General features: G+C 36.4%; 1 protein-coding gene across 1 annotated transcript in view; it reads right to left on the bottom strand.

Moving 5' to 3' along the window:
- Window positions 1–2342: 2342 nt before the first annotated feature.
- Window positions 2343–12837, bottom strand: part of DENND6A (DENN domain containing 6A) — a 57429-nt gene continuing 46934 nt past the window's right edge. Inside the window, exons 13-20 of the mRNA XM_021695020.2 lie at window positions 9718–9783; window positions 9544–9608; window positions 8673–8762; window positions 6877–6930; window positions 6662–6771; window positions 6137–6239; window positions 4897–4971; window positions 2343–4442 (exon numbers count right to left, since the gene is read on the bottom strand). Of these exons, the coding sequence (XP_021550695.1) occupies window positions 4311–4442; window positions 4897–4971; window positions 6137–6239; window positions 6662–6771; window positions 6877–6930; window positions 8673–8762; window positions 9544–9608; window positions 9718–9783 (695 nt within the window). The 3' untranslated portion in view covers window positions 2343–4310. The remainder of the gene's footprint in view (window positions 4443–4896; window positions 4972–6136; window positions 6240–6661; window positions 6772–6876; window positions 6931–8672; window positions 8763–9543; window positions 9609–9717; window positions 9784–12837) is intronic.

Here is a 12837-nt window from a genome sequence, read left to right as displayed (position 1 = left end):
AAAAAAAAAAAAAAAAAAAGGAAGATAGTGGGAAGGGATAAATGAAGGGGGGTAATCGGAGGGGGAGACAAACCATGAGAGATTATGGACTCTGAAAAAACAAACTGAGGGTTCTAGAGGGGAATGGGTGGGGGGATGGGTTAGCCTGGTGATGGTTATTAAAGGGGGCACGTATTGAATGGAGCACTGGGTGTTATGTGCAAACAATGAATCATGGAACACTACATCAAAAATTAATGATGTAATGTATGGTGATTAAAATAAAATTTTTAAAAAATATATGAAATCTTGCCATTTGCAACAACATGGATGGAACTAGAGGGTATTATGCTAAGCAAAATAAGTCAATCAGAGAAAGACAATTATCATATGATCTCACTCATATGTGGAATTTAAGAAACAAAACAGAGGGTCACAGGGGAAGAGAGGAAAAAATAAAACAAGATGAAATCAGAGAGGAAGACAAACCATAAGAGACTCTTAACTCCAGGAAACAAACAGGGTTGCTGGAGGGCAGTGGGTGGGGGATGGGGTAACTGGGTGATGGGCATTAAGGAGGATGTGTGATGTAATGAGCACTGTGTGTTATATGCAACTGATGAATCACTGAACTCTACCTCTGAAACCAATAATACACTGTATGTTAATTAATTGAATTTAAATAAAAACAAAACAAAAAGATAGCCAGTAATATCAGTTAAAACACTAACAGATACTAAAATTGGTAGATCAAGGAAGCAAGATATAAATATATGTTTAGAATTATTAGAACGAGGGGTGCCTGGGTGACTCAGTCATTAAGCGTCTGCCTTCGGCTCAGGTCATGATCCCGGGGTTCTGGGAACAAGCCCCGCATCGAGCTCCCTGCTCAGGGGGAAGCCTGCTTCTTTCTCTCCCACTCCCCCTGCTTGTGTTCCCTCTCTCGCTGTGTCTCTGTCAAATAAATAAAATATTAAAAAAAAAAAAAAAGAATTATCAGAACGAACTAAAAATAGGAAGAATTAAAAACTTCATCTTTGGAGTATGCAGTTTGGTATTGAAAGATAGCATATGAAATTATTTTTGCTTTTTATGATAGACCTTTTTGTACTTCTTGTTGCATCAACTCTTGCTGTTTTAATACAAATACATATTTTTAAAATGAAACTTACAATTACTTAGAAAAATATAAATACAAAATACACAGCTCAAAGCAGTATATTATGACAATTGTTCAAGTCCTAGCTCTACCCTTAGCACTCACATAACATTAGTCAAGATTTTTGACAATTCTGTTCTCAGTTTTCTTACTGTGAAATAGGAATGGAAAAGTGCATGCCTGGGGTGCCTGGGTGGCTCAGTTGGTTGAGCATCCAACTCTTGATTTCAGCTCAGGTCATGATCTCAGGGTTGTGACATTGAGCCTCACATCAGGCTTCATGTGGAGTCTGCTTAAGATTCTCTCTCTCCCTCTCCCTTTGCACCCCTACCCCTGCTCGTGTGTGTGCTCTCTCAAAAAAAAATAAGAGAAAATTTTTAAAAAGTGCATGCCTTTTAATAGTAATATTGTAAGGATGAAGTCATATATGTAATTACTGCATAGCATATTGAACTGTATTGTAACAACATAATAGAGACTACTTATTGTTTTGTTTTGAAAAAATAAAAATAAATGAACTAAGTTTGAGCAAAAGAAAACAAAAGGACAGATTTTAATAGAATCTCTTTTAAATGTACTGAATATTTTATAGTACACTTTTAAGGATATTACCCAGTAACTTCAAAAAGTAGTAACAGCCAATATATTTTATTATCAACAAATAAATTAAAATCCAAAGGATAGTATCATATGCTTTAAAAAAGGGAGATGAAGAAATAAAAGTAATTTGAGATTTAAAAAAAGGTAAAAAAAAAAAGTAGTAAATAAGGGGGAATCCAGCAAGAGCTACCTACATTATTAAGCTAAAATTTTTTCATCAGAACATTTCAGATGTGAAGTGAAATCACTTCATTGATCTGTTATTACACTGGACTGCTGTTCACTTGTTCATAGTAAAAAGAAGGTTTTCATTTGAATTTTTAAAAATAAGTTGGGAAGTAAAAGGAATCTCATAATGCACAAGTTTCATTTATTATGCATTTTCTCAAGCATTCCAACCTTACTGAGAAATAACACAAGACATCCAAGTGCTTTAAAATCCAAGGCCTTTAATTCATTTTTCAGTAATGACCACAAATGCCTTCACAAAACTTCTTTTTCACAAAAACAGAAGGCACTAGGCATTACATAACACCCTGAAAGCAGTGATTCCCTCTGATGCTGGTGGAGATAAACATTAAACGGCAGGTTTTAGGTCTTAATGTCCCCTCAAAAAAAAAAAGGACAACACTGAAAATCACACAAAAAAATTGTTACCAGTCTTTCTCAGATTCCCAATGCAATTTTAAGTTAATTTTAGAAGTACATAATTTGAAATTAATAGGTAAACCAGGTAAGTATGGTATGGTTTTCAACATGTGTTAGGTTTTAGTTAAATACAGTAAATAGGAAGATACTGTTATTATGCTACTTGGCATCCTTTGCTACTCTTTAGCTGTGCAAAATAAACTTGAAATGATACATCCTGTAGTGGTATAATTTAAAAGATCCTTGATATGACACTAACAACTTTCAAATTCTGCTTACAAACTGCATATAAATTGTAAGATTATTAAAATACCCCTTTTTGAAAAAGAATAAGATGACCATTTATACCTAAATAAGGTTTCCCAGAAAGATATGAAATACTCTAGCGTATAAAAGTAGTTGCCCCTTTTCCATAAGGACAATGTTGTTTCACAAAATAACTCATATGATCCAAGGCAAATGATTTCTTTCAAATACCATATTCTCTCTCTGACTTTGAGGTATGCTTCAAGAGACTATATCCATGAGAAAAGGACACATTTAGGTATAATACCATAGTTACAAACACAAAGAGGCTTTCTGGGTCAGGAGTGCCCTTAAGAGTTGCATTAACAGAAAACAAGAGACAGCTTCTGAAGCCATTTCTTTTACAAACACATACAACTAAATTTGGTTGCTGAGAGGGTAATTCAAGACACAGCTATTTACATATGTGCTATGTCATGTGTGGCTATTTTAAATAGTGGCTTCTGGAGGACACTCCTATTCAAACACAAACCAAGCAACCTTATTCTACCAAACCACAATCTTCTATTTTTGGCAAGGTGGTATTGTTCAAACAAAACAGAAACAAACAAAACAACGGCAACAACAAAAAACTAGCTATAACAGTGATTTAGGCAGAAGTCCCCATGTCTAACAACAGTAGGGAAAATGTTCTGAGAAATATTAATTTTGGGGGAAAAAAACCCTACCAAACAAATAATGCTGAAAATTAATCTTATAATCACTTACATGACTATAACGTAAAACGTTTATGAATGCCTTTGAAATGAGAATAGTTCAGTTTAAAAAATAGCTGATTATGAGGTTTACAATTAGAATGTCTCTAAAAAAACATCCAAGCTAATTAACTTAAACAGGTTCAACTAGTAAGTGGTAAGAAGAAATAAACTCTTCCATAATTAATATTAGATTCTTTCTTGCCTTTGGAGAAACTGGTAACATTAAACTTGAAATGATATAGAATATAATGAAATGAAACCTACATGACAACTAAAAACAAAACAAAACAAAACAAAAACCACACCAGGGCACTACTAATAAACATGATGGGAGGCAAGAAAGGTATCTTTAAGCAGTGATTACTCAGAAGAATGCCTTATAAAATTACGTATCATAATCAAGTTAAGAAAAAGCTTCAAGACTAGCAGCTGAGCTTTGTGAAACATGTAGGACAACAGAAGGCACTACGAAAGCATTAATTACTTCTAACTACCATCGGACAGATTAGTCTCTTCTTCTTAAGAAGCTAGCCAGTGTGAATGTTATTTTTATATCCCCCTGAGTTTTAACATGATTGGGCAGAGCAGCACCACTTTAAAAAAATATCTGCAATGCCAGCACTGCAGTTTGGAATCACTTATACTGATGGCCCCACAGGTCTCTCATAAGAGCACTTTAGAACATGATTAAAAATATAGAAATGCCTTTCGGTGTTTCAGTATTAAAGTGGAACCACCACAGTATCCATTTTTAAAAATAATGCACTAAAAAGGTCTGTTTAGTCAGTATAGTCTTTCCATCCTGTAGCTAGCATTCACGGCTATTTTCCACGCTGAGACATCTCCTTTGTGCGTTGGGCTGAAATGTCAGTATGCTTCACGGTGCACAATCCTTTTTGGCTGGAAAATCCTAGCAAATGTCATGTCATGTCCGTTTTGAGCAGTATGCCTTGTAGGTCCTCCGGCAATGCTAAGATAATTGCATCTATGTGTGTCCGTAACTTTTCCATAGTGTCAGGTTTCACAGGTAAATGCTCTCGATCAGCCTGCAACTACAGAAGGAACATTTGGAAGCATTTAATATTAATACACTGTATTCTCTAAATGAACAATTTTAATGGTCTAATGATTTGGAAAATTCAAACTTACACTAGAATTTAGAGGAACTGTAAAAAAGCAAACAACATGCCATTTAAACAATATATTGCTGAGCTCATAAAAGACTTCTATGTAAATTAATAGATAATACCTATAGATACCATGTGGTATTAAATATAAGTGACAATGTTTTTTGTAGAGCTCATTAGACTCCCTGTAAATACTTTTAAAATAATATGGCATCACTGTGATCTGCTTGAGTGACCAAGTATTCTCAGTCAGATCTACCATCAATTGACCAATCTTAAGTGCTCTCATTTAAAAAGCTCCTTCTGTAACACATCATGAACGGTCACCTCCAATATGAGGAAAATATCTTCATGGATCTTTGCCGTTTTGGCTACATACCAGCTTATTTTTTAGCTTCAGTACAAGGTCTACTGTTTCTACTTCTGTGTGTTTCTGGGTCCAGAGAAGTAAATCCTACAAGAATAAACAAATCCCAAATCAGTAAATACTCAAAATATGTTTCAAACTGCTCTATTTTAACAGGCAAGGCTACGGAGCAGGAAGGATAGGAAGGAAAAAGAAAACAGAGTATGTAACTCAGATACAGCATTACAGTACAGGAATAATACTCCACATGACATTCTAACATTAATTAGATAATTTTTGACATTAGCTAGAACAACCGTCTAATAGTTGGGAAATAAAACAATGTAAGAAACTCCTTTCTGAGACAGCCCTTTTAGATCAACGAAAAAATTACAACTCCAAGTATAATACTAATCCCCATCCTTACTAAGTAGTAAGTACCTTAATTTTTAAGGAACATTAACAAATTAAGACAACCATGAACAGGAATCTATTACTGGCTGTAAACTTTGACATCTACAAACAAGCTTTTCCTTGGCTTATTTGTGGTTGCCTTCATTGTATTCCTTCTCTCACAACCATAGTCACTGGGAGTTTATGATTAGAAAGTTCACTTCAAGGCTAGCCCATCTCAAGCTAAATAAAGATGAAACTATTCTTTATATTTTCACAAGGAGCTCAATTTAAAATAGTCTCGTGACAAACTATAGATTAAAAACAGTCAAAATACAGGAAAAAAATTGTTAATAATAACTGGAAAGATTTGAATCTTGATTCTATCCAGGGGAATGCTAGTAAATATTTAACCACCAGTTCTCTAGGAAAAGTCTCTAGTTTGTAGCATTTGCCAATGTGGTATAATACTCCCACTGTAGCCAATTTCAAGCTACCAACATGAGATCACTGAACGCAAAGGTGGGAAGAGATGTACACAGTTAGCTCCTGTGGGTCAGTGTAAGCAGGGCTCTAGCTCACTGCTGGCTTCGTTACTTAGCAGTGATGTAATCTGAAGCAAGTCACTTAACTTATAATCCTTAGGGGTCTCATAATGCAGATTATAACACCTACTTCAATGAGTTGTTGTAAGGATTAAAAGACATTATCCATCTAAAGCACCTACACAGTACTTGACACACAGCACATGATCTAGAAAAGTGAGGTATTACTTATTTACAAAGTAGTGGATATGGGTATAATCTCCCAGCCTCTAAGGATAATGTTATCTTTATTTTCAATAGTTGTTAATCATCACATAAACACACTGTTTTCTAACCTCTTCGCAAAGAGCTTCTAAATGGAGTGCCTCCAATTTCTGGGTCATTTCCTTCCGCCGGGTCTTGAACCAACCATCAAAATTTGGAGATTTCAGAAAATGCCTATAAAAATAAATTTTAAAAAAGCAAAGTTTGATTATGACTTACTTCCTCTCCTCAATACCTTTCCTACCAATAGCTTGGAGAACCATGTGAAACAATGGAATTTTTATTTATTTATTTATTTGAATTTTTTTTTTTTAAAGTAAGTTTAAGTCCAGTTTTTTTGTTGTTTTTTTTTTAAGATTTTATCTATTTATTTGACAGAGAGAGAGAGTGAGACAGGAACACAAGCAGGGGGAGTGAGAGGGAGAAGCAGGCTTCCTACCAAGCAGGGAGCCCGATGTGGGGCGTGATCCCAGGAGCCTGGGATCATGACCTGAGCTGAAGGCAGACACTTAACGACTGAGCCACCCAGGCGCCCTATTTTGTTTTTAAATAAAGCTCTACAGATGGGTGAAAAAGAAGGAAAAAAAAAGACCAACCGGTAAAGTCCAATCCAATCGCCTTTTATTCTAGAGGTCAGCTGAGGTCCTGTTTTCTCAAGTGTCTTCATAAATTCTTCTGGAAGGAACTGTCTTAATTGGGGTGGACTCTAGAAATTAGGACATACTGATTTAAAAATTAGAAATGGCTATACTCCCAGGAGCTAATTACAGTTAGAGAACGCAAATTAGAATTTAACTGAATAAAGTTATACCTTCCATGGAGAGATACTTTTCTGCAAAGGCATCAAGCTTGCCACATATCTTTCCTGAAACCAAAAAAAAGTTAATCAAAGTTAGGCATTCTTTTTTTTTTTAAGATTTTATTTATTTGTTTATTTGAGAGAGAGAGAGCGCGCGTGCAAGGGAGGGGAAGGTGAGAAGAAGGAGAGAGAGAATCCCAAGCAGACTCTTCGTTGAGCACAGAGCCTGATGTGGGGCCCAATTCCATGACCCTGAGACCACGACCTGAGCCAAAACCAACAGTCAGATGCTTAACCAACTGAGCCACCCAGGTGCCCCAAAGTTAGGCATTCTTACCTAGAGAGTCTTCAAAAACACATAAACAGACCCCCCTTAAAAGAAATGGGTTTATAAGTTTTTCATCATATGCTCTTTCAATGGACAGCAGCAATGCATCACTTCCCATAACGGACATAGCAAAATTTAGACTGAATTGAGAAGTCAGATTTTCAATAAGAATTTAACTAAATCTTAAATAATTCAAGGGACTGCATATTTTTAGTGATAATCATTAACCCTATTGGGTGAGTATGTGCCAGAAAATGTACTCAACATTTTATATGCATGATCTCTTTTAATCCCTGCAACCATCCCGTGTGGCCATTATTACTGGAAAAGAGGCTTTGGAAAGCTAAGTAAGCCGCCCAAGGTCACATAGCCTGAACCTGAATTCAGGTCTACGTGACTTCAGTCTATGCCCTTAAGCACTACAGTAAAGTTCATTTCAAATCAAACAGATTTAAATGGAACAAAATTAATTAACATCCATAGACCAAGAAAGAGTATTTTGCCTCAAAATGTAATAGCAAAGATCTCCAGGTTGCTCCCATATGATATTCACAGATAGATTACATTAATAACTACATGGAATCTCTCTTGGATGCAGTCTCCAGACTAGGACCACATTATGTACTATCTGATACTGTGAGGCATCTTTTAGTATTTTAATATGCTATTCTACTGAATTTCATAGAATAACCATATCATCTAGTCATTTATTCCATAAATATTGAGTGCTACCAGATGCCAAACTGAAGAGAAGATAATGAACAAGACAGATAAGGCCCCTGTCATCCTAGAGTTACTGGCCTCATGGATATCATATCAAATTGTGCTCAAGAAAATAGTATCAGAGGGCCACCTGGGTGGGTCAGTCGGTTAAGTGTCCAATTCTTGATTTTAGCTCAGGTCATGATCTTAAGGTTGTGAGATGGAGCCCCACATCAGGCTCTGCGCTCAGCACAGAGTCTGCTTGAGATTCTCTCTCCCCCTGCTCGTGCTCGTTCTCTCTCTCTCTCTCAAATAAATAAATAAATAAATAAAATCTTTTTTTAAAAAGTAGCTTTGAAAATAAATAAATAAATAAAAATAAATAAATAAATAAAAAAGTAGCTTTGAAAACAAAAAAGGAAATAATATCAGAAAGAAGTTCCAGGTTAACCTTGTTTTAAGGTGTAAAATGCAATAATTATGTAATATTTCACAATTATCTCATTTAAGATTCACAGCAACCCTGAAAGATATTTAGGAAAAGTGGAATTAGCCACATTTTACAGATAAAGAAAATGAGGGTCAGAGAGGAAGTGACTTGCCAAAGTTACACAGTTAATATTAGAACAGAGTCCAGGTCTCCTGCAAAGGGTTCTATTTTTAATCACCAAACACATGAGCAGGCAAAACACATAAACTAAGGTTTTTGTGAATGGGGAAAACATTCATATATCCTTCAACAAATCATTAAATTAAACAAATACCTATGTTAACTTACCAATGGAATGATGAAGCTTTGTGTCAGTTCCAAAAAGTAGCGTCGGAGAATAACACTTTGAGCCTCAGAAGGACGTTTCTGTTGTACACCCTTAAAAGAAAAAGCAATGAAAACCTACATTCTAGGGTAAGGAAGAATATAAAACAAAGCATAATTATAGTAGTTCAACTGATATGTAAATACATACTTTTACTTCATTGAAAAAAAACCCTAGAACTTCACCTTCAATTTAACCTTAAGTTCATTGTGAATATCCTGTGAAAAAAACCCTAAGCGCAAACATCACATGTTCATCCCACACTTAAAAGTATCAGTTTAGGGCGCCTGGGTGGCTCAGTTGGTTGAGCGACTGCCTTCGGCTCAGGTCATGATCCTGGAGTCCCGGGATCGAATCCCGCATCGGGCTCCCTGCTCGGCAGGGAGTCTGCTTCTCCCTCTGACCCTCCTCCCTCTCATGCTCTCTGTCTCTCATTCTCTCTGTCTCAAATAAATAAATAAAATCTTTAAAAAAAAAAAAAAAAGTATCAGTTTACATTGAATTGTCTTTATTTCACACTTGCTGTATAAGTATTATTTACATTTTCCAAAAAATGCTAACCATCCCCTGTTGGCTGCTAAACTACCTCATGGAAGAGTCCATGACTTTTTCACTATAACTCTCAAGTTTCTAGAAAGACTGGCACTAGTGGGTAGCTGCAGCTCCACATTTCAAGCCCATAATTGTTGCTGCTTAGGCTTCTGATTTTTGTGAAGCTTTGGTTCAAAAGAAAGACCTCATTTCACATTATCATACATAATGCACATACTCCCTAACTGGATATTGCTTACCTGCACAAGGAAATTTAAATTAATAATATGAGCAAGGAATTACCTTCTGTAATTGTTTTATGATCTCTTCATCTCTACTTAGATATGGCTTATAAGAAGTATAAACTCCTAAGAAGTAAAGAAAATACGGTAAATAATAAGACCCAAGTACCCACATAAGTATATATATATTTAAAAGTTAATAAAAATAATAAAATATAATAATAAAAATCAATACCAGGTTTAGAATCCAGAGTCTTTAGGTTCTTCAATTTTTTCACTTTAACCTGCTTAGGAATTTCACCTAAAGGAAGTATCATAAAGACTCATAATTGTTCGAGTTTTACATATTACAAAACTGGAATTTTGTAAGATTAATAATCCACAGACTGTTTATTACTCAATCAGGGATCTTACAGCTAAAGTATTCTTTTTTTAAAAATTTTACTTATTTATTAGAGAGAAAGAGAGAGAGAGAGCAAGTGTGCACGGGGGAAGGGGCAGAGGGAGAGAAAGAATCTCAAGCAGGCTTCACGCTCAGCACAGAAGCCCAATGCAGGGCTTGATCTCATGACCTGAGCTGAAATAAAGAGTCGGACACTTAACCGACTGAGCCAGCCAGGCACCACTGAAGTATTTTTCTTAACATCAAATAATATTCAAGAGTTTATTCCTGGTGCTTTAAAATTGGATACATGCTGGATTATTATAGCATTACAGAAAAAATGTGTAAATTATATAAAATGGGTATTTGATCTTTCATTAATATCTATCATTACTTAAAAATTTCTTTTTGTCACTTAACTTGTAATTTAAAATCTTTGTGCCAGATACATGAAATTGAAAACCTATGTGCCAAATATTAATAAAATACTCTTGAAGAGTAAATGGAATTGCAAGCAACTCTTAGAGTATTCAAAAGTTTTTTCCTGACACCTCCCAAAATTCTGTTTCTGCATTATAGAAACTTACACTGCCACCAGGTGGTGACAGTGTGTGTCACAACCACAGACCTGAGCCATAGAGGGACAGGCCTCCTGAGCAGGTCAGCTGTGAACAATTTGCACAGCATATGCTGTGGTTCTGGTCTTGGGGTCAAAAGAAGCTACAATCTAAACAACCCTCTAATCAGCAGAAAAATGCCTCAAGATAAGCACTTCAAAGTGTCATAAGCACACTAAACAGACTTTTTCTTTTCCTTTCTCCATCCTCCTTCTAAGTGTGAGAGGACCTAAGAACTGAAAGACAATCTACAGATTATCTAATTCAAGGCTCTAAACTGAAAACACATTTTTCATTGAATTGTTATATACACCCAACTGCTAACTACAGTTATCTGTGGGGGTGGAATTGTAGGAGCACAGAGCATTTTCAGTTGTAATCTTGTATTGTTCAAAAATTTTAAGAGCATGTACTATGGTAAAACAGGTATTTCTGTAAATTCTCTACTTTGAAATAATTTCAATCTTACAGAAAAGCTTTAGAATAATAAAGATGATACTCTAATTTTATCAACTGCCCCAATAATAACTTTAAACAGACCCTTGTTAAGAAGTCACGGTCATGTACGCAACTAGTATTTTCATCGATTCAGCAAATATTAGTGAATGCAAGATACTGGAAATAAAAAAGTAAAACAACTAGCTCCTGTAGTTCCTAGTTCTCAACTAGTTCAACTAGTTCCTAGTAAGACAAATAGAGATACATGACAATATGTAGGATATGTGCTGGGATAAAATTATGAACAAGATGCTATGGAAACCCAAAAGAGGAGGCAAAGAGGAGTTAAAAAATTATTGAGATTTCCTAAAGGAAGTGAGATGTCAGCAGTCTTATAAGAGAAATCAAAAGTTATCCAGAAGAAAAAAAGACCTTTTAGGCAGAGTTATGTCCAGAAGCATGAAGAGCATGTTGCCTAAGGAGTTATACATAATGGTCAGGATAGTAATAGCCACCATTTACTCAATCCTTATCTGTGCCAGTCTTGGTCTAAGAATACCGCATGAATGATCGCATCTAATCTTCATAAAGAAGTAGGTTTTATCATGTCCATCTCACAGATGAAGGAACTCAGGCATGGATAAAATTGACCTGGTATGCACCAAAACTGGCTCTTTCCCGCCATCATCCACTCTGATTGGTCAATGCCCCATTCACACAGGTTGTTAGCTCCAGAGAACAACTTGTCCAAGGACACACAGTTAACATGCTTGAATCAGGATATGAAATAAGGCGGTCTAAGTCCTGAGCCATCACTCTTACCCACGACACTACAAGGGCAGGAATGGAGGGTATGCTAAAAAGGGCAGGAGATAAAGCCAGAGAGGTATTCAAAGGTCAGGTCAAGAGGAACTATTCAGATGTCTGACATCGCAGTGACCAAGACTGAAAGCATGGGCGTGGGGGGTTAGTGGATGGGGAGTGAGCTGACAGGATCAAATCCGCATTTAACACACTCACTGCCGCCAGGTGGTGACGGTGTTAACCACAACCACAGGCCCGAGCCACAGATGGACAGGTCTCCTGAGCAGGTCTGCCAGGTGCACAAAGGAGTCTGCGGTGGAATAGGAGAACCAGAGGATAAAACAGAAGCACTGTGGAATACTGCTCCTGGGTAGATACAGAACCTGAAGCAAAACGTGTGCCTCAAGGAAGAGAAGAGAGGGAGCTACTGGAGCTCTGTGGAGGAGATAAAACCAAGAGGCTTTGGGGACAGACTACGAGAAGAGCAAAGTCCAGAAACACTCAGGTTTCCAGAATTTTTAAAGTTATTTATTTATTTATTTTAGAGAGAGAAAGAGAAAGCATGTGCACAGGAGAGCAGGGGGAGGGACACAGGGAGAGACGGGGAGAGAATCTTAAACAGACTCCACGATGAGCTCAGAGCCTGACTCGGGGCTCGATCTCACGACCCTGAGATCATGACCTGAACCGAGACCAAGAGTCAGACGCTTAACCAACTGAGCCACCCAGGCACCCCTCGGAATGTTTTTGATTCATTAGCTGATAGATTTTACTTCATCCATGTATTCTATCTCTTCCCATGTACTAATTCTTATGAGAACATCTCTCATCTTGAATCTTGTGGTTGTGCTTTCCAGAATTCAGAGTAGCTTCTCACCACAAGATCTGTAAAACTTTTGTCCCCTTAGTAAGTACAGAATTAATACATATTTAACTATACAACAGATAATTAATTTCAAGTCATTTATCTGCTTCTGACTCCAAGAATCCAAATAGCACGTGTAAAACCACAATGGTTCAAATAAGTCTAAATATTTCTGTACTTATTTTGTTTCCTTCTGCTCCAAGTCACAAAGGACTTGCAATTGTTCTATCCACCAATACTGTTTATTAA

Source organism: Neomonachus schauinslandi, chromosome 1 (assembly GCF_002201575.2).
Source record: "Neomonachus schauinslandi chromosome 1, ASM220157v2, whole genome shotgun sequence".
Taxonomy (NCBI): Eukaryota; Metazoa; Chordata; class Mammalia; order Carnivora; family Phocidae; genus Neomonachus; species Neomonachus schauinslandi.
Note: the sequence above shows the minus strand (reverse complement) of the source record. Positions and strands in the feature narration are given on the sequence as shown.